Here is a 26251-nt window from a genome sequence, read left to right as displayed (position 1 = left end):
CTCTTCCACCCTCTTCCACCTGTAAGGCAACAAGGTAAAAACTCATCCAAGTCCCCTACCCGACCCCCTTCGACGTTTAAGACCCAGGCAGCGAAGAAGCACAGAAAGAAAGAAAAAAAAAAAAAAAGAAAGAAGAAAACAAACTTATAACCCTCACCATCCACTGAGCCCGCTCTGTGATTCATACAAAGGAGTTTCAAACCCACCACCACAGAGGAAGAGGAGTGTCCTCCTGGTAGCATTACAGATGAGTATTTAACCGTGTCAGCAGCTGTTTGGACATGTGGATGCTCCCACCTTCGGCAGCTAGACCCCTCCCGGACCCGTTCACGAGCAGAAGCCTCTACCATTAATAAGTAAACGCTGTAAGTTCGAGGACATTAAAGCATCTCAACATTTTGATTTTGTTGTTTTTGTTCGTGGACTCTGGTCTGTGAAACGAATGTAGGTTGTTTTTGTTTTTTTTCCGTTAATGAAAACACTACAGATTTATTTCTGCTCACCGATGCAAAAGAAGTTTCTTTATCTCAGCACATCAGCAGATTTTATTTGTTTTTGTCCTATTTTTTTTCCCTCTCAGATTTCACAAATATCCTATGAATTAAAAAGTATATTCCAGTGTGTATTTGACCGTATGTGTCCTGGAGTTTGCATGTTACGGATGTAGAAACAAATGATTATCAGAACATGGAATTGAAGAAAACCTGGACTGAATTTATGCCGTTTGATTCTGACCAGTGCTGCACTTAAACCTCTGGGTTTTGTTTTTTTAAGTTCCTTTTTTTTTTTTTTGCTCATTTGTTTTATCTGACATCAGCTGTTAATTTAGTGTTGAACTTGGCAGTCTCTTGGCTTGATTTCTTTTTTTTTTTTTCTTTCGAGCGACAAGAAGAAATCTATCATTTAGTCTTCTGTTTCACAAGAAAAACAAACGATAGCTTTTCTTTTCTGCTGCTGTAGAGAAAATGCTTTTTTTTATATATAAATTTATTTAAACACTGATGCTCTCGGTTTGTATTTCTTTGAGTAAACACCTCATGAGCAAATAAAGACTCTGTCATTTCTTTGTTGCTGAAAGAAAAACGAGCCGTCCTCGTGGGATGTTCTGGTGTGAAAGCCTTTTTCTTGTTCTGGCTTAAAAAAAAAAATGTGACTTGTGTTTTTGCTCCTGAAAAATTTTTGAATATGAGATACTTTAAGAAAAATAATAATTACCTGGCCAGAGCTTATTATTAATCAGCTTCACATTAAATTTAAAGCCGATTTAAAAGCTGCCGTCTGAAGCAGGAAGAACAAACCCCTAAACTTAAAGGCCTTCAGCTCAGTATTTAAAACTGACCGACTTATAGAGATTTTTACATTGAATTGTAGATAGACGTCCAATGATTACTTTCTGTTTCAGTAAAATCTATCCAGCGGTTCACCAGACATTTTGCTAACACAGCTGACTCCTGGAATTTGCCTCAATGCATATCAACAAGCTACAAATCTTCTGGCAGAATTTCCTTTGGACAGATGAGACAAAAATGGAGCTTTTTAGCAACGAGTCAAGAAAGAACCCTGTACCTACAGAGGAACGTGGAGGAGGCCCGGTTCTGTTCTGGAGCTGCTTTGCTGCATCTAATACAGGAGGTCCTGAATCTGTTCAGGGTCCAATAAAAATCTCAAGACATTCTAGAGCTGAATGTGCAGCTCAGAGTCAGAAAGTTTGGTCTCATTCGTAGGTCATGCGTCCTCCAACAGGATGATGACCCAAAACACACAGCTGAAAACACCAAGAATGGGTCAGAACCAAACACTGGACTATTCTGAAGTGGCCTTCATAATCCTGGAGCAGTTTGATCAGGAGGAGAGGACCAAAATACCTGTGGACAGGTGCAGAAGGCTCAGAGGGACAGAAAGCACTTGGTTACCTCAAAAGGTTTGTGCAACAAAATATTAAGTTAAGGTACAATCCTTTTTGTTAAGGCCTTTTTTTAATTAATTTATTAAATAATCCTGATAAACCAAAAATTAAAAGCAATGACTGATTTTTATTAGTTGTTTTCAGTAATATTTCTTCTTATTTTGTCAGTTTCAAGTTAATTCAATGACTGTTTTTCTTTCTTTAACTAAAGGGTACCACCAAATGTAATCGTGTCTAGTTGGTACTGACATTTTTAAACAAAGATCTTGTTAACAGGATTTGGTTAACCAGGATTCGGTAACTTCCAAAACTATTTAGTTTGAGCTTTATTTTAGATCATTTGATCATTGAAGTGGGTGGAATTGAGGAGTGAGGAGGGGGATTCTCATACGTAAAGTTCGTACAATAACCCGAACATTTTAAAACAACCCGAATGGTCACCCTAATTTGTTGCTCGTCCTTACATTCAGGACAGCAGGTGCAGTTTGATCAGCTTGGTCTGTCGAAGGTCGGAGCGGTGCTTCCACAAACCAGCAGGTGGCGACAAGACGGCAGCATCAGAATTCCACTGATGGAGCCTGGAGTCCAGACTACCTGAGAGGTATTTCACGTTCGTTTTCTGTGAGGACAACAAAAAAAAACAAAGCGGACATTTTTGGAAAATTTGCAGATGTGTAGCTACGCACAGAAAGGACACGAAAGGCCTGGCACTGCCCAAAGCCCACCGACTTCAGGGAGCACAAGAATGGCTCCAACTCTGTCAGATTTAGAGATAACGAGCTAAAAATCTGGTAGTAGCTGAGAGTCCTCCCCAACCCATACTAACAGATATCAGGCAAGACTGAGTGAGATAGCTTTTAGGATGTGTCACTCCTCAACATGGGATGATCTTAAGTTTAAATGTGTGGCCTTTTTTCTAAAACTGCAGGAGGAGTGAGACAAAAATCTTCACAGAAACAGAAAAATGGCCCAGTAGTAATAAAGGCGCTCTGATGCTCATGCACTGGTACCATTAATAATACAAAATCAGCTATAATCCGTTTCTTAAAATCTGTTTCCTTTTTAGGTCAGGATTTGTATGAATCCTCTTTAATCTGGGGGATGGTATTTGTAGATTTCCAGTGACAGACAGAAGAATTTGAATACAGTCAAGCTTTCAGTTTGCTTAAAATTAGAAAAAAACTTTTTTGAAAGCTATTAATTAGGAGTTCTAAGGGAAATTAAGAAAAGTGATCAGAGCGTTTCTAGTCACGTTCGTCTGACCCAGAAAACCCCCCCATCTCTAACATTTGGTTAGTGAACTGAAGAGGTGCTGGTGAGCAGATTTGGGTTTTTTTTATTTGTCAGCCTGTGAATGCGTTAATTACTGTAATGGCGTGAGAGCGGGACGAATCTTCCATCCAACTCTGCAAAAAGAACAAATCAAATCCAACTTTTGAATGCTTCATTCGGACACTTTCACGAGCTTTAAACAAACAAACAAACAAACAAAAAAAAGAACAGATTTACAGAAACAAAAGGTATTGCACAACTTAAGAAAAGAAGTGAAACAAAAATACATGGTAATTATTTTGTTATTAGTCTGTACAGCTGTGTGGTTAGACGTTCAGTCAGGTGAGGTGCGTATCTACAGAAACTAAGAAACTCTATTAACACTGAGGCGATGCTTCCCAACACAGGACCAGAACCGGCTGTCACTTCCGATCCTGACCCTGCTTTGCAAACGCCTCATATGATACACCGGTATGTACCCGAGCACGCAGGTGAATATTTGACAATAATATGAGCAGATGCTTTCAGAGGCACTCCCTATAGTTTGATTAGGTGGTGTTAGTTGACAATAATCTTAAACATTTTCATCTAACTATCAGAATTATCTTTGTAATTAAAAATATTCTGTAAACTCCTCGGAAGACTTCGTAAAAAGCTGCGAGTTTTACTTTCCAAGAAAGAAAAAAAAAAAAAAAGACGTTCCCTCATTCGCTCCGATTTGGTCTGGGAGTAAAGCGGCACGTGTCTGTCCAAGAGTCACACGTCCATCCATGAGTCGAGAGTTTTTCCTCCCGAAGTTTGTGCTTCTGTTGGTCCTCCCTTCATCTGAAGCTCTTCGTCACAGAGTCTGTCGAGATACAGGGAGGCGCAGCGTGGATCCTCCGCCCTCTTCTTCAGAAAAGACCAAAAAAAAAAGAAGAAAAAAAAAAAAAAAACATTTAGAAAACAAAACGCGTTGCTCAATGGCGACGCCAGGGGTCATATTTTGTCGTCGGTCATCTCCAGGAACTGGGCGTACACGTCTCTGGAACACTCCCCCTTTGGGTTGAACAGGAACTTGTAGTAGCTGCCGTCGGCGCAGATGGCTGCGAGGAGAGAGACGGGAGAGACGGAGGGGAGACAGTATGAGTCAGCAAACACGAGCAGGACAGGAAGGACCGAGGACAACGGCAACACAAACACTGTCTCCTCTAGCGATGGCAGAAAATCCACAGCTGAGGAACTCCAACCTCTGAATGAACGAAGGATCTTTTTTTAACAAAGATCATTCTATAATTTAAATAATGAAAAAGAAAATCACATTTATTTTAAAGCTGAATAATCTGAGCTTTCTGGCTTTGTAAAATACTAAAAACATGCATGTTAGGCTGCCTTCAGGACCAGGCCTACCAAGAAGAGATCTGTGATCTCAGTGGTTAAATAAAGGATAATAATAAAAAAAAAAGAAAATACTAAAATATTTATTTGTTCATTCATACAGTTACAATGACAAAAAAAAGTTCTAATGTGAATATCATAGTGTTTGTAGCAAAATACTAATCAAGAGAAACTGAACCTAAATGTGTTTTTAGGAAATTTCAAAAAAGTAGCATTCTGTGCCTAATCACAGGATCTGCCAGCGCTCAGGGCTCGTGTTGGGGATGACTTTCAGCTACCACCACACTGAATATTAGCACAATATCTGTAGAAATGACTGATTTAATCCACATTTTTGTGTTTGCTAAATTTGACTAGCTGTGGTCGTCATCTTGAATGGAGGTCAAAGGTTAATCAGTTGTAGATGTACATCCAAGGATTACTTTTTGAGAGGTTCAATGAAATCCATCCAGTGGTTCAGGAGATCTTTTACTAACAGACAGACAAACACGCAGCGAGGCAACTACCCATGAAAGGCCACTGTTAAATACATATATACCGTTCACACCCTTTAAGGTAACACTGTGATTACAGTTCGAGGCTATCAGGTGCCTCAAACTGGAAATAGGAAAATTTGCTCTGCGACCAAGTCAGAGTGGTCAGAGACGACCTCTTTAATGTTCCTATTTTGTGCCAACATTGTGAGGCATGCGACTGCATTTTCGCGCAGGCAGTTTTTGAAAAACACTGCCCGTTTTCCTGTCCACGGCTGGCAAAACTGCCTTCTAGCTCGCGCTCGTTTTGTTGCCCACATCGTACCCGCCTCGGCCCGCTTTGTACCCAGCTCGGCAGCCGCCCTCTCGTTTACACTTCCATCTGGAGTACACCTTTGAAATGAAGGGAGGCAGACGTGGACCAGTTTATGAATCATTTTTTTTTAGTCAGACCTGTATGTTCAGGGCTGTAATCCCGGATATGGTTTGAACAACCCCAAATCACGAAACAGAAGAAATTTTAAAAACAAAATTTGATTCATTAAGCTCCTAAAATAATGTTTCCCTAAAAACAAGCAGGGTACATTCTGCTTTCTCTACAGGCAACATCTGCTTCAACAGACCTGCACTGAGAACTGAAAGGAACGTTTTACTCTTTTTTTCAATAACACTTAGTTCAGTTTGGGTTCCAGTGAAGTTGCTCTAGCATGTCAGATGTCTAATTCCTTGGATCCTCAGCTTGTTGATGTGAGGTTGCTGATAATGGATAGTTGCCATTGACGCTCCCTCAGGGTCAGATCTTCTACTCAACTACTCTTTTAATGATTAAGTGCCAGCTGGTAGTGAGTAGGCCTGGTTAATCTTTTCGAATGATTCTTGAATCTGGACCGAGTTAAACAATCTTGGGAGATGTTGGGGCGGTTTTGAGACCATAAAGGGTCATGGTGATCGTTAGGCGCAGCATTTTGTTAAGAGATGCCAGAGAGAGGAGATGCCATTTGCAATGTCTCTGTGTGTCTGTACATTTCAGACATTCTTTAATGTTATCAGTGGCGTCTTTATGCATCCCAGGCCAATAGGTGACCTGTTTTGGAAAATGTTTACAGGAGAACGATCTCTGGAAATTGTGTCAAATTAACAAGAAAAAAAATGCGTTTACATGAACATGGTTGTGCTCATTGAACCTGGTGTAGTTTCCATGACGGGCAGGGTTGCCAGATAGAAAATGACGAACTAAAACACTGTCTCTTTGAAAATGATTGTATTTTGACCCAAACAATCATATGTGAGGGGCACCTTTTCAGGGACTGGGAAGGTTGTAAGATTAGTTGTGTGTTGTGATTGGTGCACAGAAAAGGAGTGGGACTTGGCCCTAAAAATATCTTATAAAAACTGTAATTATTGTATATCTGGAAACGCCGATGCCAGGCTCTCAACATGACGTGCATGCAGTCTGGAGAATTTTAGAGTTCCATCCAAAACGGTGAAGCAGCACTCTGCTATCTGCTATTATTGTTGATGTACTTGTGCATGTGCAGAACAGCTATTGACCGCAGCACAATGCGGTACCCATGTGCAATTTCACACACTGCTGCTTCCTTAGCAAACGGGAGTGTCCGAAAAATCTCCACTCTGAAACCTCGGTTCAAGAAAAAAAATGAGCAATGTTGTCATGTACACGAACAGCTGAACCGCAGAAGAACCTGAAGGTTGCCTTGACACCTCTGTGTGTGGCAGAAGGAAGGCTATGGGCCTTTTACCATGTGTGGAACAGGAAGATTAGATTATCCACATACAGCTGAGGTGTAAATGCCACCAGCAGAGGGATCAGGATCAATTAAAAGAATGATTACGAGAAGTCAAACTTCTCCTGCTGGGACAGCTTGGGTGTGTGATCTGTCAGGAGTGTGTAAACGTACCTATGACAGCGTTGGGTTCTGTTCCGAAGGCACACACACAGGGAGAGCCCGATGGGACCTGGAACTTGGAGAAGCTCCACTTCGAACTGAAATATTTGGGAAGAAAGCTGGCTGACGCCAAACTGTAGAGACAGAGACAGTTTGTGGTTTAGCTCCTTTTTCCCCTGCTGGAATGTAACACCTGAACCCCGTCGTGGGGGAAGGGACAGACCTCGACTGCTTGTTTCTTTTGGGGTCCTCTGCAGCAAAGATGTGGACTGTGCCGTGGTCGCTGGAAACGCAGATGAGCGATGCATCCTGATTAAAGTTGATGCTAAAAATTTTTTAAAAAAATTAAAAAAGCTTCAGCTCAAAAAAAACACAGAAACAAGAAACGGGAGGAACAATCCCCACCTCGCACCCATCACTGTAACATCCCATGTTTGATGGTTTACTGGAAGAAAGCAGCATTCAGACACTAATATAACCATAAATCACTTGTCAGCACAATTTAATGTTCCAGCTTCACACATGTTAACATGTTATTAATCCTAATGTTCAGTGTGGGAGTAAAGACAGGAAGATACTCTGCTGCTGATAGCAGAGAGGTTTCTGGAAGAAGTTAATGTGATGATTTTAATTTACAACTAAAGTCACCGTTGGGCACTACAGAGAAACTCGACTCCAGCACACAGTTCAACTGAATCCACAACCCAGTTCTGTTATAAATCCAGTTCACCAGAATGAACTGAAGTCATCACCGTTTAAACACAGCCAGTCCCATTTCTAAAAGAAACCAGGTCAATTCTTTATAATTACTGTCAGGACAACTGATTATAGCCACCCAAATTTATACTTTATTCAATAAAATAATTTATTTTTTTATTTAAACTAGCACAATAATAAAGGCGTGACATACAAATAAGTCACAGTTCGGTGCAACAAGAAAAAGAAGAAAGAAACCAAACAGGTGGGGTTATGTTGTGGGGAGCCTCTAAGGTAGCAGGTCAGATTTATCAACTGGTAACTTTACTTAATAGCTTAATGCCTACACACGTCATCGTTTCTCATCATAAGACGATTTTAGTGTAAAACTGTGGCATTAAAGGCAGGGGTGATATGCAATACTTCAAGGACTGCTAGGCCTTTAATTAATCTTAAAAACAGGTTCTGCTGAACAACGGGATAGCTGTAAAGTAACTGGGTAAACTTACCAGTAGATGTTGGCTGTCTGTGAGCCTCTCCTCAGCTCCTGGATGAGTTGGCCCGCAGAGGTGTCGAAAATTCGGATCAGCGTCCCCTGCGGAAACACAACACCCGATCAGTCACACGTCACCAGGCGTTCGAGGTCCAGCGCGGGGCTTTTTCGTACTTTTTCTGACGCCGTGGCTATTCTCGTGCCCTGCAGGTTGAGCGCGATGCAGCACAGCGCCCCCTCGTGGGCGGGGATGTCCACGGGCGGCTTCTCTGTGTTGGCCAGGTCTACGATCTGCACGTGGCCCGAATGAGTTCCTGGGAATGCCAGCAGAGAGTTGTTGCTGTTGGGACACAGGACACACAGACCTGAAAGAGACAAAAAGGGACATTACGATACCAAGCATCAACAACACCCAAATATACAACCATAATTGTTTAAAAGGTTGTATAAAAAAAAAAAAAACAGTTCTGACTGTTGGTAAGTCAGCTGACCTCCTCTCCAGTCTGCACTGACCTTTGGGGTTATAGCAGGTCTCAAACACGTGCAGCTGATGGGGGTTGTGGGTGAAGGTGAACACTTTGATCATCGAGTCCAGGACAACCACAATCCTGACACAAAAAAAAAGAACAACACGAGCTTGAGTTTGGACCAGAATGGATCAACCAGCATTCACTGGGCCAGCGAAAACTAAACGCTGACATCAGTTTGAGTTTGAGCTTCTTAGTGAGTCACGTATGAATTAATAAAGCAATAACCTTTGTTCCACACAGGAACACATTGCACAACACTGATTTAGCAGAAAATGGGGAAAGAGCGCGATGAGGGTGCACATCAACCTTTCCTGCGGAGATGAAAGGGGGGGGGGGGTTACCTGTCTCGCCGAAGCTTCACTGCTTTGACTTCTGTAGAAAACTCAATCTCTATGACTGTCTTCTTCTTCAGGTCGTCCCAGATCATCACTACAGCACAAAAATGGAAATTCCATGAGGACAACGTGCCACGAATGATACTTCAAAAACAGGTCGTTAAAGAGTTTTGTGATAAAGTTATCATTAATCACTGGCAGTAAATAACGAAGCAGCAGTGCTGACAGTAAACGAACACAAATCCATCACAACAAAACAAATAAACCACATAAAAGTTTCAGAAAATAACCATAAGATGGACATCTTTTGACAAGGATTTGAAGTTTGATAAACATATACCTTCTATAGTCAAGGCCACCTTTTATCAGTTACGTCTTTTAACCAAGGTTAAACCTTCTTTAAATCGTCCTGACCTGGAAAAGGCCATTCATGCTTCTATCAGCTCAAGGCTTGACTTCTGCAGTGATTTGTATGTTGGAATCTCTCAGTCCTCCATCAGACGCCTTCAGCTTGTACATCACTTGTACCATCACCCCCATTTTATTTTCTCTCTATTGGCTTCCAGTCTGTTTTGATTTGAAACTTTTATTGTTCCCGTTTAAAGCTCTTAGCAGTCTTGTCCCACCTTATTTAGCTGATCTAGTGGCTTTCCTTGAGTATGAGAGGACCTCAAGATCAAGTAATACATCTTTACTGTTTGTCCCCAAGTCTAAATACAAACGTTGGGGTGAGCGGGCCTTTTGGGTCGCCGCACCCAGACTGTGGATTCAACTACCTCAGGATTTGTTCTCTATCACTGATCTGGTCCTTTTTAAATAAAATCTTAAACCATTTTTATTCAGGCAGGCTTTTAATACCCAATGGCAGTCTGGCACTGGGTACTTTGTATTGTTTTATTGATTGCTTTTCCAAAAAAAGTTAAAAAAACAAAAACAACTGAACTGAAGACGTTTCGCTTCTCAATTCAAAAACTCTCGATTTTTGGATTTCTCATGTCCTGGATGACTGAGAATCTACACCAGCATTGATTTACTGATTAACTGTAGGAATCAACCCAATTCAAGATGGCTGCCACAGCTAATAACTCAGTCAAATTCACAGGTACTGAGCTCAAGTTAGATGTGGTAGTACCTGAGAGTCATCCTCAACAGGTGCCACATTTGTACAGAGTGCATGAACCCCAGCGATGATTTCCAGGTGGAGGATTTAGGAATGTGGTGTTCTCAATGGGAATGAAATCAAATCTTATCAGCGTTTGTCATACAGTTTTTGGTTAGTGATAATCTACTTTAGGTGGCTCCTTAAAATTCTTGAAGAAACCATGATAAAAATCTGCTGTTTTATCTGTAAGCTTTTTTTTTTTTTTTTAGAAAAGATCCTCGTTTTCTCCAACTCTCTCCCCGCAGATCTAATGTCTTCACCTGACTCTATTTTGCATCTCCAAAATAACTGGTTCCATTCTGCTTTCATCTTAAACCATGTCTAAATGTTCTGCCTTCACCTTTGTTAGTGGGATACTTGGGTTTCTTCCCTCCTCCCACCAGTGCCAGATAGTTACACCTGAAGAGCATCTCCACGTGGCCAACGCCGCCCTCCAGGAACTCTGAAATCCAAACACAGACTCAATATAAGCCTCAAAAGCTCTCACCGATGAGTGATGAGGACCCCGCACTAAACATGGTGTGAGGTAAAGACGATCACTACCACAGACAGTTCTTCAAACAAACAAAAAAAAATTAAAAAAAAGAAACTGACTGATTTTAGAGAAGTTGTCTCCTGGATCACATGTTCACACTTCCTTTTAATTTGCCTCTAAATTTAAGGCGCTGCACTGCAGTAAAGATACTTTGTTCCAGTGAGCAGACAAGGTTTCCCCAGGTTCAAAATAAAATACCATCATCTAATATTAGTATCCATCTATTCAGTTTAAAATGAAATACTGAAAGTGTTGTTCAATTCTATATTACATTTAATTCATTTGAAGGGTACTCCAGAAAGCTGAGTAAGTGAACTCTGAGTTTAGGAAACTAAGGTTTCTTTTTTTCAGAAAGGGAGGTAAGAGAAACTCTGAGTTTATCACCATGGTAACAGACTCTGTAAACTAAACCTGCTCCCTGGCAGGTTTATTAGAAGAAGCTCTGAGTCCCCCATACCCATTTTTCATTTTTAATCAATCCGACTCTTACCTCAAGGTTAAGATACTTATTATAAATCAGCCTTTCTAGAACCAAAAACTCTTGAGTTTCCCCATGATCATGTCAAAAACTACAAAGTATTATGGATGTTTCACCCTTTTGTTGCCATTCTAAATCTGCCACGGTCAATAAAAGTTGGCCTTTTTAACAATTAAATGAAAAAGTAAGCAATTACATAAATATCCACCCCTTTTGAACTGGCTGCCCTAATTCAACTCAGAGAAAAGATTATTGAAAAGTACAAGTCAGGGAGTTCTGTTAAATCAGGGAGTTCTGTTAAATCCATCATCAAGAACTGGAAAGAATATGGGACGTGTGTAAATGTACCGAGAGCAGGCCGTCCTCACAAACTGGCAAAGAGAAAGACGCTGCTGTTGAAGAAAACTGATTAAATCTCAACTTGAGTTTGCCAACCAACATGTGTGAAGACTCCATGGTCAAGTGCTTCTCAGCAGTCTGGCCCTGGGAAGCTTGTATTGATAGAAAAAAATGAATGAAACATAATACAGGGACATTCTGATGCTGTCTGCAAAAACAAACATGTTGAAAGTACAGTCTCTTGTTGATGGGGGATTTAACTGAACTCCTGGGGATGTTTAGGGTCTTAGAAATCCTTCTGTATCCGTCCTCTAACCTGCACTTTCCTGTTATCTTTTCTCTGAGTTGAATTAGGGCAGTCACTTTAAAGGGGGGGGGGGGTGAATATTCATGCAATTGCTTGTTTTACTTAATTTAATGAGTAACAAAGGGTAAAACATCAATGAGGGTTAATACTTTTTACAGGCACAGAAAATATGTGACGTAAAACAACAAAAACACATTTAGTTAGACAAGAAAATTGCGTGAATGGACAAAAACACTGACATAAAGTACTTGTGTGTTGGTGTTTCATTACCTTGCTTCTCTTTCTCTTTGAGAGGGTCTGTGTTGTACACACGAAATCCATTTTCCATTCCACAGGCGAAGCACCCTAAACACACAAGAATAAAAAACAATGTATTTTGATCACAGTCTGAGTCGTTTCATAAACTTTATTCAACACTCTATCACGTTAACACACGCAGAGGAGGCCAGGGTAGTCTCTTTACGGAGGTAATGTGATTTTTAAAAAAGAAATGAGAAAGTATGTAATGATTAACCTCTGCTAGAACTCGTGTAAAACGACTCTGCCTGTGTGGTAACAATATGACAGCCAAGTTGACCATTTTACATGTTCAGTTTTGTTAATAAGTGACACCCAGAATCAAGACAGATAAGTATGAATATTAAAAAAGACATACTTCACGGCTTGTGTCGTCTCAGGAGGGGGAGAACCCGTTACCACATTTTATCCAGAAAACTAAACGCTTCATGTAAACCATTCTCCTTGAAATATTATAAATACAAACAGCCTAAAGAGTCATTTTCAGCGCTAGGTAGCTAAAGCTAACGGATAGCCAGTGAACAGTGAAATTAAGCTAGCATTAGCATTTATGCTAAATTCACATCCATTCCTAACTTCTCCATTCAGTCTTTTCATTTTTACTCCTTTAGTTTTCCCATTATGTTTGTCTGTCTGTTACCACAGCTATTGTGGAGACCACCCGAGAAGAGTAATTATTAGACGGGTTAGCTAAAAACAAACAAACACAAAGTAGCTACATTTCCTTCGAGGCTAGCTGAGGTTCGGTGGACTTGCTAAAGCTAACGTGAACTAAATCGGTAAATTGACGAAACCGTTCAGAGATATACGGATATAACGTTTTGTTTCTAGCTTCTCAAATGTAAAATTGTTGTTAGGGAATAATGACTAGTGTATAGTCTTGCGAAACGTGTTAAGCAATGAAAACTGCGACGCTGCTTGATTCCATTTGGAAAAACAAACCCCCCCAAAATCCCAAACACTTCTTACCATGATCCTGATTAAATCCAGCATAAAGAAGCCCGTTCCCGTGAGGATTAGACGGTAGTAGGTTCATTATTGTAACAGAATCACTGACAGAGTCTAAAATGAATCCACCTCTGAACTACCCAGCTACCATTCCAGCAGAGTCCGCTCTCTGGGCAGAAAAAAGGAAAACAGCCGGGACTGAATGACTCCCCGGGGCTCGACAGAACCAGGAGCGGACGGACTTCTCGGTGGACTTCGGGAATGACAACAAGGCCAACACTAAAATAACAGTACGTCTTTATTAGTAGCATCTACTACTAAGGTCTACTGTACACCCCCTAATGAATTAAATGTTTTAAGACTTTCCTTTCCGTAATCCACGATCGGATCACGTGATGTAATTTTTTTTTTTTTTCAATATGCTGCTTAAATTACTAAAATACCTCAGTGTTCGTCAAGGTTTTAAAGATGCTAATGAAGAGTGAGCATAAATTAAACTTTTTTTTTTTTAGTTTGACGACAACTATGTTCAGACATAATCAAAATCATAATCGAATCAGTGTAATCAGTAATGAACATATCAATTAGACACAAATGAGAAGGTGTTTTATTTAATCTGGGATCTGTCCAGACAACGTCCGTGGCCCCAGTGGCCTAATGGATAAGGCACTGGCCTCCTAAGCCAGGGATTGTGGGTTCGAGTCCCATCTGGGGTGATCACGTTTTTATTTTATTGCTTCCCTTTGAAGGTATGATTGTACAACTAATTCAGGAATAGAAACAACTACAACCTCTCTGTAGCTGGAACATAGAACATCAAGTTTCTTAAAGATGCTGAAAATTGGTATTTTTACATGCTAGAAAATTGGTACTTTTACATGCTAGAACAAAAACAAAATAGCAAACTTATTAAAAAACAACTTGTTCTTAAGAAAATCTAAACCTTTAACTATGCAGGCTTGTTTTTTCTGTATTTGTGGAAAATGAATATAAATATATTACTTTAAAATGATCAAAAATAGGCCAATTTATAGGATATTTAATTGTGATTTGATAAGTTTTTTTTTTTAATCAAAGACAAGCCGTTTAGCTCACTTCTTATTAGAATGACTTGCCATATATTTCTAATATTTTTCTATTATGGTTATGAATGCAAATATTATTAATTCCCATGTTAGTTTTGGTTGAAGCTCCAAAGAGCCGCATGTGGCTTCAGAGTTGCAAATTGCAGACCCCTGCCTAAGAAGTACTTTGATACACTCAGTAGGGCTGAAAATGCAACAATTACCTGTGAGAGTACCATAGTACTCAAAATAATTCTAGTGGCAAAGTCTTAAATACCATAACTAATATTTAGCAATCTGCCAAACTATTATTGAATGTTTAAATAAACTAAACTGCCATTGTGAGCAAACAAAAACAATTATTAAAACAGTAAATTGTTCCTGAATTAATTTCAAGCCAAAATGTTAACAACTTTAAGCAATTTATTTTAGTATAAATAAAAAAAAAATAACATACCACACAAATTAGCTCACTCAACCAAAATAAGTCATACTTGGTAGTTTTATTCAAGAAAGAAAAAAAAAAGCTTACTAAAGGAATCAAACTTTAAATCATTTATACATACAAATCTTATGTAGAACTACAACAAAACATGTCTGTAAAAATACAAGGATACAATTTTAGAATGCAATACAATTAAACACGTTCTATCAATCCAAGTTTGTGGCGACCACAGAGATAGCACATTTTCAGGAAAATGTTAACGAAATGGAAAACTGGGCTTAAAGTCCACATCCTGACCAGGATGCCTTCTGCCGAACAAATTTTACAAACAAGATCAGTCCCGTTTTTTTTTCCCTTCGGTTCTGGGAGAGTTGCTGAACTGCTTAAACTTTGTATAAATATTAGAATCATGTCCAAAGCAGCTAAGCATGAACGAGTCTCCGGTGCCGTTTCAGGCCATGCAAACTTGAAAAGCCCTTGCTACATATCGTACAGACGTACGGCCTCTCCCCGGTGTGAGTTCGCATGTGTAAAGTGAGAAAACACGACTGGACAAAACCCTTGTCACAAAGGTTGCACTTGAACGGTCTTTCCCCTGTGTGGTATCTCCGGTGGATCTTCAGTTCGGCAGCCGACCTGAAAGACTTATCGCAGTCTTCGCACTTGAAAGGCCTCTCGCCCGTGTGGATCAACGTGTGCCTCACCAAAGCGTCCTTCCCAAAAAAGCCCTTTCCACAGTGCTCGCACGGGAACCTCATCCCTTTGTGATGGAAATTGTCGTGTTTGAGAAGGCACCTCCTGGAGGTGAAGGTCTTCCCGCACTGAGTGCAGGGGAAGATGGGCGACGGTTTGTCGGTGGTGGGCTCCCCGGCGTGGTGCACGCGCTCCACGTGTCTGGTCAGCGTGACGCCGTGCCTGAACTTCTTACCGCATTCCCAGCAAAGGTACGGGTACGCCTTAGTGTGTTTCTTCTGATGCTCCACGAGGTCAGAGTAGGAGCGGAACCTTTTGGAGCACTGAGTGCACTGGAAAGGTTGGTAGCCGGTGTGCTTCCACTCGTGCCTGATGAAACGCTTCAAACTGCTGAACGTCGTCTCGCAGTAGGGGCAGCTGAAAGGCTCGGTGGGGTTGTGAGCGTCGAGGTAATGTTTATGAAGGGCCTTGAACACGGGGAAGTTCTCATCGCATCGGTTACACTGAAATGGTGTGTGGGATTCTTTGTGCATGGCCAGTGCTTCGGAGTCACGGACTAATTTCATGCACACCTCACAGTACAGTGGGTTGTGCGTCTGTTTATGGGAATCCAATGTTGATTTGTACTTGAACGCCTTGTCGCACTCACTGCATCGGAAGCAGTGCTTCACATCCTCCGGGTTCTCGGGATCCACTTGCTGTTCAGTGTAGCAGATGTTCCTTAAATGAAATCTGAATGTCTGTCGGCACTTGAACTCGGCGCTGCAGTGCGGACAGTAGAACGGACCTTCGAGCACACTCTTATCTTCTTCGGGGCTTAATTGACCTGCTTCCCCAGAAGGTCTCTCTTCTTCGGGCGAACAATCCGGGTCCTGGGGCGTGCTGTCCAGCGCTTGCTCCTCATTAAACGCATCACACGGAGGCCCGCTGGACGACAGTTCACCTTCATCTGCTGTGCTCTCTCGCTCCAGAGGTTTGCTGCTGGGGTCTGCTTTCGTTAAGCTTGTGCATCTGTGCTGCTGCAAGAAGCGCAAACTCTTATAAAACTTTTTGCACACGGGACAAGCAATGGGCAGCTCCTCTGAGTGCTGATTCATGTGTCGCTGTAAGAACTTGGCCTGGCTCACCACCTTTCCACACACTTTGCATGTCCTTTCATCCAAGTCGGTGGTTTTGGCTGAACCCAGGGACCCACGGTTGCTGGTGTTACTGTTCTGTGCTTTGCCCGACTTCCTCCACTGCGACAGGTACCTCTTCATCTTAAGTCCTCGGTTCTTTCGTATCGGTCGCTCCCACAAGACGTCAGTTTCGGAGTCTTCCTTAATTCCCCTTGCTCTGCTTTCAAACTCATAGCCTTTGTCTTTGTCTGCGGGGCGTTTCTTTTTCCTGCCGCGCCTGTTTGGCTTCTTCTCCACCCCATCCAGCATTGTCACCTGGCCGTCTTCCCCAATGATCAGCGTCCCCGATTGTCCGTCGCGGTGGTCATCGGCCATTTCTCCCGCACTGGCCTCGGCTCCTTCAGCGGTGTCTGTAACCACAACACTGTCCATTTCTGCTTTCACTACACCACTGAGACTAAACCACTGGGATTGGACGCAGGCCTCCGAGCCCCCGGTTCCCTCCGTGTACACCTCTTTGTTCTCAGATTCCACCTCCATCTCTGAGCACACTGTATACACAAGGCCGCTCTCTGCATCCGTTCCTGGTTGCTCGTTGACAATCACAACTCTTTCCACAGGAGGGAGGCACAGAGCTGACAAGATGCCACTGTCAACAACGTAAGACTCTAAAAAAACAAAGTCAGAGGAAACAAACTGAAGAATCAAACGGCTTCAAATAGAAAACGTGTTTAGAAGTTTATTATTGGAGCTGCTAAATGTCAAAGAACCACCCTGCTGCTGTTTAGACAGCATTAGAGTGTAATATCAGGCTCACCGATGTCTTCTAACTGGATGAGGTTTTTCTGTATGTCCAGTAAGACTTTCAGATCCTGAGGTTGAACCAAAGTCTCCATGGTTTCATTCAGAACAGATGAGGTGTCACTGATCAGTGAAGTAATCTGTACACAAATCAAAAACAAACATCAGGCTACTTTTTGCATATCAATAAACAACAAAAATATAAAGTGGCTTCAGAAAGTATTCACACCCCTTTCGCTTGTTTCAGTTCTGTGATGCTGTAGCCTGATGTTATATTCGTTTACCTACTTTTTCATCCTCATTTATCTACACCCAGTACCCAAAAATGACAATGTGAAAACAGAACTTTATGCTATTTTGAACATTTATTCTAAATAAAATTCAGACCTATTGTAACAATGCTAACACATAGCATAGGTACCTCCTGTTTCTGCTGACATGTTTCTACACTCTGATTAGGGTCCACCTGCAGTAAAAGAAAATGATAGGCCAAGATTTGGAAATGCTCACACCTCTCTATAGAAGACCTCCTAACTTCAAAAACCAAATCATGAGGTCAAAGGAACTCTCTGCACAACTTAGAGACAAGGTTGTTGAAAGACACAGACCTGGGGAAGGTTACAAAAAAAAAAAATTGTTGCACTGAAGCAAAATGGCCTCCACGATTCTCAGTGAAAGAAGTTTGACATAATCAGGACTCTTCTGAAAGCAGATCACCTGACTGCACAAAGCAATCAAGAGAGAAGGGTGAGAGGTGACCAAGAACCCGACGGTCATTCTGAGTGAGTTTCAGAGATCCTGTGGAGGTGAGACCAAGTTCCAGAAGGACAACTAGAACTGCAGGCCTCCACCAGTCTGGGCTTTAGGGCAGAGTGGCAAGACGGAAGCCTCTCTCCAAGAAAAAAAAATAATGAATTGAAAATAATAAAAAAACATGAACATGACAGTGTCCCAAAGCACTCAGAGAAGACACACAGGAGTGGATTAGGAATAACTCTGTGAATGTCCTAGAGGGGTCTAGCCAAAGCCCTGACTTGGACCCTAAGCATCTATGAGAGCTGAAAATGGCTCCACCAATAGTCCTCATCCAACTGGACTGATCCTGTGAGGTTATAAAAATAATCATGCTAATACAGAGCTTGCTGCCTCAAACCCAAAAATACTCAAGGCTGTAACTGCTACCAAAGGTTCAACTCGGTACTAAATAAAGGGTCTGAATACTTCTGGTAATGTGATATTTTAGTTGTGTATTTTCAGTAGAGTTACACATCTTCATAAAATTAACTTTGTCTGAATGAAAGTGTTCATATTGAGTGTGAAACGATGAAAATAATAAAAATAAGCAACTGTAGTATCAGGTTGCAACATAAGGTGAAGAGGGTCTGAATACTCTGCAACAATTCAAAAATAAGTTTTCTGGTTTAAAAAAAAAAAAAAAAACATTGTTGGAAGAACATTGCTTAATTCAGTGGTTCCCAAATATTTTCTTCTGGGCCCCCCCATGGATTACAATAAAATCACCCCCCCTTCCAAAAAGAAAAAAAAAATCAACTGGGCACACAGATTGTTCAACCAGACATAAACACATATTTTGTTTTCAAACTCCACTGAAGTTTATTTCACACTTCAGATTGCAACAAAACAAACTCCAAACCATCTTTACAGTGAAACACTTTTGTGTAACTGTTTTTTTTTTAGTTCTACACTGCAGAAAAGTATTCTTTGCTGTCAGTGTTATTTCAAACATATTTCTTTTTTTTATTTGTAACAATATTCAATTTTGCTACCATCGATACATTTTAAAAAAGCCTTTGTGGTGTTAAAAACCTGTCCATTATGCTTAGTCAGGCACTGTTTGTTTTTTTCATTCATCCATACCGCTTTCCGAGCCCCCCCTAGGGGGCACACCCCACACTTTGGGAAACACTGGCTTAATTCAATATGTTTTAAATGTCAGCCCAAGTAAAATGTAAATTCTGTGCGTACCTGCTGGAGCGTTTGGTTAGGAAACAGCTTCTCAAGTCTTGAGAGAAACAGCCACATCAGTGTCTGGATTGCTTTGTCGTACGTGGGTCCAAAGTCTCCTGGGAAAACATCCTGGAACAGAACCAAATCCATATGTCTCAAATATAAGCTAGATAAACCAATACAGATAAAGACATGGACATAATCCAACATAAAGCAACTAACAGTCATGGCAACCTGTTTAAACTCACCTGGAAGAAGTTTGTTCTCTCCTCTGGACTTCTCAGCAGATTCTGGACCAGACCCATGAAACGAGAGTCTGATGCTTCGGTTTCCGACTGATAACAGACACAGAAAATGTCATCAGAATCTGGTCACTAAAAGTTGTAGTCAACAGTAAGTGTGAGCAAACACACAACCCCAGCATGTGAAAAGATTCCTGCCTACCTGCACGTTCCACAGAGATCTGAGGGTCTGCATGCGGTCCAGGTGTGGCTGAATCACCTGGAGGTCGACCGTCTCATCAGAACGACACAGCTCAAGGATCAGCTACAATCAAAGCACAAATAAATAATCAATGAGAAAAAGAAACATCTTTCCTGTTTTCTTTAGAGTTGAACATACCAAATACTAAAAAAATGCGTAACATCAGTTGGTTAAGAAAATAAAAAGTGCTTTGATTTCAATTGTCAGAATCACTAAATGTGGCAGAAACTGAGTTACTTTATCAATAAAATAAAGGTTAAGTTTCTATTTTTCCTACCTACGAGCACACAAATAAAAGCCGGCTCAAAGGATAATTTCTTGTTGTTATTTAAACAATTAAATGATAAAAGAACAACTCACTCGTGCTCTGAGACCCAAAATGAGTTCAGCTCGCTGTCTCGTTGAGAGAAGCTGAGGGACGATCTCTGTGACCATGAACACAAACTCCTCCAGCAGGCCATAGTCTGACACGATTTTCTGCTCTACGGTCTGCCAGATGGCAGCAGAAACCAGCCGAATCGGTGAGACCAGGAGGCGCAGAGTGGAGAGGGAGAGAGTGGGACCTGCAAACAGGAGAAAACACCACGTGTGAAGCCTTTCAAACCCCGACATATCATCTATACAAACAGGCCCGAGACACAGACAGAGTAATGTATAGTCTAAAGTATAATTTTTAAAAATTAAATTTCCCCCCTCATTGTTTGTGCAGATTTTCAATCATTCGGGATGTTGCAGATATTAGGAGTTTTTAGGCAAAGGAATTGAACTTTTTTTCCCCTTATTAATCAACTCTACTTGCACTAAGGATATAACACTTTAAAACTATTTTACTTTACTAATTCTGCTGCAACAGAAGAGAAATATCCGTCATTCCAGCCAGGTAAAGTCAGACTATGTTTCTCTGTGGGAAGGGATCAGATGATGGCACGATCTTTTGAAAATAGGATTCATGAGATCCAGCTCCACAGGGAGGAAATCTGCAGCTCGAGGACGGCACGAAGCATGGTGCTGAAGAATGCAGCAACGATGAAGAGTAAAAGATAAAAATCTCTTCAGCAAACTAGTCTGTGCCAAGATGAGCCCACAAAAACTCCTCAACAGTACCTGGAATGGCTTCAAAACAATCAGTAAGTCTAATCAGTATTTATTCATCTCCAACAGGACATTTTGTCTTTAACAGGGGTGGTTCATGTGATTAATAAGATTTAATAATGAATGTCATCTTTACGTCCAAAACCAGTGTTTCCCCCAGTGTATCATAAGCCTGGCGGGCCGCCAGGCTAAGCTCCGCTTGTTTATTATAAATACGTCATTTTTATACACGCTTTTTTTCCACCCGCCCCTCCAAAACCACTACCTTTATCTACCTCACTGCGCAAGGGTGCGCGCGCCAACAGTGACGGAATTGCGCTGTCCCCGCACCTGCACGAAGGTCCCGCGTGGTGTCTCGTCGTGCACCTTTTGTAACTTGGGGCGGACTGCGCTCCATTCAAAATGGACGATTTTGGTGCTCTAGCGGAGCTGGTTTGCCTGTATCAGCATTTATATGATCCCTCTATGAGACATCAAAAGGCTTAAAACTCATAGAAGATGATTACTGCTGCAGCTGATAAAAAGGAGTGTTTATAGACCACAGAGGAAGGAAATATTTGTCCTATGATGGGCGAATCACAACTAAAGCAAATAAATCAATTAAAGTCAAATTGAATATTTTAAGTTTAAACATCCTCTCTGGATCACAGCAAGAAACAACAGCTCTTCCTCCTGAATACGTGCAGCCATATTTGATGTGACAACCATCTGCTCTCTTTTTTTTAAATGTAATTCCACTGGTTACGTAGCGTACTGCCCCCCGTCTTTTTGGAAAATACTGCACCGATGTAAATGCCAAGTATAAACACCCCCACTGCGCGCGGAGCCCTGTGGGACTCTAATGCGCCCTGAGGCCGAGACACCTTCAGCTACCTGGAGTTAGCACGTCGCTGGAGCCACAGTAATAAACACTGAATGAGTGGGTTTCTGCAGTTGAAGACGTTTTGCTTCTCATCTGAGGAGCTTTATCAATTCAAATAAACAGAGTGGGTTCTGTAAGCTGGATTCGCATGCAGATTACACTCACTCTCCTAACAATAGATGGCTGTTAGGGTCTTTGTTAGCCTGACTCACCGATGGGCCACTCTGGTCACATGAATGCAGGTCCTGATTGGAGTGAAACTGACTGGGTATCAGGCCTAATGCTCCACTGTGCTCTATATTGGAGAACAGCCTCCCCACAGCAATAGGCTCCATCATAGGTTTTTATAGGCTCTGTCTTTTGAATTGAAAAAGCTCCTCGGATGAGAAACGAAACGTCTTTAATTACAGAATAAAAGTTCAGTTGTTTTTGTTCTTAACCCTTTTTTGGATTTACTATGTCCTGGATGACTGAGAATGTACACCAGAATACTCTTTAAATGATCAACTGAACTTCCATTCTCTAGAGTAGCGTTTCTCAATGGGGGCGTTGAGAGGATGACAGGGGGCGCTGGCAGCAATATTTTCCAAAAGGGGGCGTTGATATTCTTTTGGGGGGGCGTTTGCTCGAAGGTAAAGTTTACACCAAAGATTCACAACAATATCAGTTTAAACTTCGAACTACTTGCAAAAATATTGTGGCCTAAAACATTAAAACCGGCACAGAACTGCAACTGTATTGACGGTGTTTCTCTTCCGTGCTGCCTTCAGGAGAACGGGACATCAGAGTATCGTTTTTATCATTTGTCCCACATGGCAGTTACTTTGTAAACTCTGAGAAAAGAACGCTCTCTTTAGTTGTATTACCCTTGGAATTATTTCCTTCTCTTACATGGGTTAATTTCTCTGAAGGATACACCGTGAGCACATTGTTATCGCAGTGGTTAAACATTTACAAGAGCAATATTCTGTTGTCGGACTTCCCCTGAAAGCGTCCATCATCCAGACGCACATTAACTCTTTTCTGGACAAGATGCTTTGTTGACATGACTGCGGAACAGCGTTGCCAAAGCATATGAACACAAACCAACAATAAAACATAAAATATTCTAAAACCAGACACCTACGGCTTGACAAGTGGATCACAGCAGCTGCCTCAGCCGGTGTAACACTGGATCGATGTCGGCTAACACTGCTGCAATTTTTCTCTGAAGCTTTATTGGTGTCGTTGTGAACTTTAAAGTCTTATCATCAGTCACAATCTTTAATTAGTCTATGAATAAAAGCAGGGCTCTCGAGTTTCACGCATTGACCGTGAGACACACGCATTCTGTGAAGCGCAAACGCGCACACGCCACTTTTTGTATTTCTCACGCTAAAAAAATATGCACGCACACGCCCTGTTTTAGAACAGGAACCAATGTGCAGCACAATGTTTTCCGCACGGGCTGGAGCACATTAGGGGCCAACTTAGCGACTTTGTTGCTATATTTAACAAGTTTTCAGATCCCTCTGGTCATTTTTTAAAGCGACTAGCGACAAATCTACTGACTTTTTTCTGTGTTATTGGAGACTTTGGCGAATAAATGTGTGAAAGCACCAATCATTGTCCAGCGTACCGTAAGCCCCGCCCACTCCCCCAAGGACTGACAGCTGTCAATCTCACAGCAGAGAGGAGACCCGCTCCACTCTGTGTCCACAGTGGGGCAAATCCAGAAACATTTTCTGTATTTACCAGCTGTCTGTGCATGTGTAAATGATACGATCGATAACAGAGATGTCACTGATCAGGCGCTCCTCCGCTCCTTCACCTCCCCTCCTGCCCCCCACCGCCTCCCCTCGAGCATGTGCTGGAGCGCGATTGTTTTCATTTGAATCGTGTTGTCATCTGATGACAGAGAGCTTTAGATGGAGAGGCAGAAAACTGAAGAGGCAGAAAGATAAAGATGAAAAAAGCTTTTCAAAGTGGTTGAAAGACAGCAGGAAGTTCTGTCAGGTTTCTATGAAACCTGTGTCAAGCGGAGGCCTGGAAATGTTCAGGTTACAACTGTTTACTGATCAGTATAAACAATAACACAGCATGACAGGAAAAATAAAGGAACTTGTTTGTGTTATTTTGTTGTTCAGACAGTAATCATTTGTTGAACTCGATGGTGAATCATAAAGCAGATAAATTACAGAAGCTGGGAGTTTAAATGTCTCCTCTGGGATATAACTCTACAGAGCTGTTCTGAATAATCTGATAAGTCTGATCAGATGAAGTGTCCAATCAGTAACTGATATCCAACAAGGATATCATTTAAAATTAAGATTTCATGTTTTTCTATGTGATTTGACAGCTGTATTTTTTAAACCTCCTGAACACAAAGTTCCTGTCATTCAGCTGTGAGGATGGAGAGAAAGAATCAGGACAGACAGGAGGAGGAGACAGGTTGGTCTAATATTAGGGTGTAGGAACAGCCACTTAATACCAGGTGATTCATTTTAAAATATTATTTAAATTAAAAAACGTGCATTAGCAAGATGTGTAATTTATTTAAAGCTATTAAATAATACTTGTTTGACCATGTGACTCAGAGAACACGGAGAAGGAATGAAGTAGACAGACCTGAGGTCAGTGATCAGCTGCTTTAGAGGAGAGCAGAGATGACATCAGGTAGGAATAATTCAGCTAGTGAGGTCACAAAAACCTAGATACCCAGGAGGGTTTGAATTTCTGCTGACCACCACTTTGTCCTTTTGGGGAAATTAGTGCAGGCAGACATGGCAAGACCAACACCACAGATGAGAAAGTGGAACAGAGAAGATGCAGAAGAGATTGTTGGGGCAAGGTCTTACTCAGAAGATCCATCTGAATGGCCTTCACCACAGGAAGTGAGGTACTCATTGAGGCAGTTCATGGTGGAGAATGACCCACAGAGATGTTCTGATGAGCCATAGGCAAGATCAGGTATAATATAAATCCATGAATAAAAAAAGATTTATTCACGTAAACAGGCAAAAAAGGGGGAGGGTGGGGGGCTATTATCTAGAGGCCTAGATAATAGATAGGGGGGCGCTGGCCCAAAAAAGGTTGAGAAACACTGCTCTAGAGACAAACAAAGCTTGATCAATTTGGCGTAAAATATTAAAGTAACTCGAACTCCCAAGAACCACTCACGTAACTTCATTAGCAAACGACTTAGACTGTCTACATTACTACACGACTGAAAGCAAACATATTTGTACTTCCTCCTCTCACAATATTAACAACCCAATTCCGGTTTGGTCGGATGTTCCTACTTTAATTTACAACTTGAAGATTTGTCTCAGTGCTAAAAGTCAGGGAGTTACAAAAATCACAACTATGTTTACACATGTACTTCAAGAACAATGCACAGATATATGTTCGTAAAGTTTCGAGAGTTTGAAACAAACGGACTCGAAGAGAGAACTGCCTAGCCTAGCATTAGCATAGATAGCGCTAGTGCTACCTAGGTTCTCTACGGTTACCTGTCACTAATACTTCACGGATACGTTGTATATATCTCAGCGACTCGCCTCTGACGCAAACGACGCCGAAGGTTGTTATGAATTCAGTGCTCTTAATATATAGGCAGTTTAAGGAACACTGGGTTTCAAAAAGACAGTCGCTTCTCGATCTCGTTAGCAAAGCTATTCCCGCGCGCGGGCTACGTTGCGGCCTAGCTAAACAAATCCGTCTTTAACCGTTTTCACTCACCGGGCAAAGCGGAAATTCCTCCGTCCATCCTCAACATTAACTTCAGTTACATCACACAGGGGAAAAAACCGTCTCCCGCTCGATCCAAGTGAAACTTAAGATTTCCCGGCAGTTCTGTCAAACACTAAAGTCTCCTCAAGCGATTTCTCTGCGTCAACGGCTGCTGTTCCGTCTGAAACAACAGTCCGACCTCAGACAGTGACACTTTCATTTCGTCCGTTCCGCATAATTAATGACTCAGTTTTACATCTTATACTATTTGCTTAATAAGAAAATAATTATATATAAAAGTATGAACACTCTTTTAAAAAGTACAACTGTAGTCAGATGAATAAAACCTAGAATAATTTATGAACTGGTAGATGTTGGTATACAGTATCTAATCTCATAAACGCCTCATAAATACAGGTAGTTTTAGTCCGCTGACCTATTGCAAATTTTTATTTAAAAAAAAAGTTTGGGAAAACGTTTTAACTGAGAATATCAACATACAAACATTTGTGTTTAATAATATGTTTTTAATTAGTATTTTTTTCCCCCAGGCAGGCAGGCCTTGTCATGTTTTATTTCCACTTTTACTCTGCCAGAATACAAATTAAACTTTTTTCTTCTTAATCTTTATTGAGATACAGACTACAGAACAATACAATAAAATACAATGTAAGGTAATGACAGTCGCCAGGGGGTTATAAACAGAGACAATACTTTACAATAACATATTACACAAATAAATTAAAGAGAGCACATATGGTGCAAGTTTTAATAGCTTTAGTATTTGTGGAATTTCTAATAGTCTTGATATACAGGTGCTGGTCATAAAATTAGAATATCATGAAAAAGTAGATTGATTTCAGTAATTCCATTTAAAAAGTGAAACTTGTATATTATATTCATACATTACATACAAACTCATATATTTCAAATGTTTATTTCGTTTAATTTTGATGATT

General features: G+C 41.1%; 2 protein-coding genes and 1 non-coding gene across 3 annotated transcripts; 1 reads left to right on the top strand and 2 right to left on the bottom strand.

The window, feature by feature from the left end:
- Positions 1-3226: 3226 nt before the first annotated feature.
- wdr45b (WD repeat domain 45B) lies at positions 3227-13417 on the bottom strand. The gene is made up of 10 exons (XM_017416084.3): positions 13077-13417; positions 12081-12155; positions 10492-10593; positions 8996-9083; positions 8638-8732; positions 8299-8489; positions 8141-8226; positions 7159-7260; positions 6948-7069; positions 3227-4263 (listed from the first exon to the last, which is right to left on the bottom strand). Exons 1-10 carry the CDS (start codon positions 13141-13143, stop codon positions 4157-4159), a joined length of 1035 nt encoding a protein of 344 aa, XP_017271573.1. The 5' UTR covers positions 13144-13417; the 3' UTR covers positions 3227-4156.
- A 281-nt stretch (positions 13418-13698) lies between these two features.
- trnar-ccu lies at positions 13699-13771 on the top strand. Its single transcript has one exon. It is a non-coding gene; the product is annotated as a tRNA-Arg (tRNA).
- Positions 13772-14603: 832 nt separating this feature from the next.
- LOC108235819 (zinc finger protein 135-like) lies at positions 14604-25482 on the bottom strand. Its single transcript, XM_017416064.3, has 7 exons — positions 25302-25482; positions 19988-20190; positions 19589-19690; positions 19393-19479; positions 19163-19273; positions 17193-17316; positions 14604-17043 (listed from the first exon to the last, which is right to left on the bottom strand). Exons 1-7 carry the CDS (start codon positions 25336-25338, stop codon positions 14987-14989), a joined length of 2721 nt encoding a protein of 906 aa, XP_017271553.1. The 5' UTR covers positions 25339-25482; the 3' UTR covers positions 14604-14986.
- Between the last annotated feature and the right edge of the window lie 769 nt (positions 25483-26251).

This window comes from Kryptolebias marmoratus, linkage group LG17, assembly GCF_001649575.2.
Source record: "Kryptolebias marmoratus isolate JLee-2015 linkage group LG17, ASM164957v2, whole genome shotgun sequence".
Taxonomy (NCBI): domain Eukaryota; kingdom Metazoa; phylum Chordata; class Actinopteri; order Cyprinodontiformes; family Rivulidae; genus Kryptolebias; species Kryptolebias marmoratus.
The sequence above is the reverse complement of the archived record's forward strand: the minus strand, read 5'-3'. Positions and strand labels throughout refer to the sequence as shown.

What these genes read in the sequence shown, in the direction of transcription:
- LOC108235819 (XM_017416064.3), bottom strand. Translation starts at nt 25,338, where the DNA reads ATGTTGAGGATGGACGGAGGAATTTCCGCTTTGCCCG. An exon ending in GATCTCTGTGGAACGTGCAG is followed by an intron (nt 19,480 to 19,588) that starts GTAGGCAGGAAT and finishes GTCTGTTATCAG; the next exon opens with TCGGAAACCGAAGCATCAGA. An exon ending in CATCCAGTTAGAAGACATCG is followed by an intron (nt 17,044 to 17,192) that starts GTGAGCCTGATA and finishes TTGTTTTTTTAG; the next exon opens with AGTCTTACGTTGTTGACAGT.
- wdr45b (XM_017416084.3), bottom strand. Translation starts at nt 13,143, where the DNA reads ATGAACCTACTACCGTCTAATCCTCACGGGAACGGGCTTCTTTATGCT. An exon ending in TGGATTTAATCAGGATCATG is followed by an intron (nt 12,156 to 13,076) that starts GTAAGAAGTGTT and finishes TTGTGTGTTTAG; the next exon opens with GGTGCTTCGCCTGTGGAATG. An exon ending in AGAACCCAACGCTGTCATAG is followed by an intron (nt 4,264 to 6,947) that starts GTACGTTTACAC and finishes CTCTCCTCGCAG; the next exon opens with CCATCTGCGCCGACGGCAGC.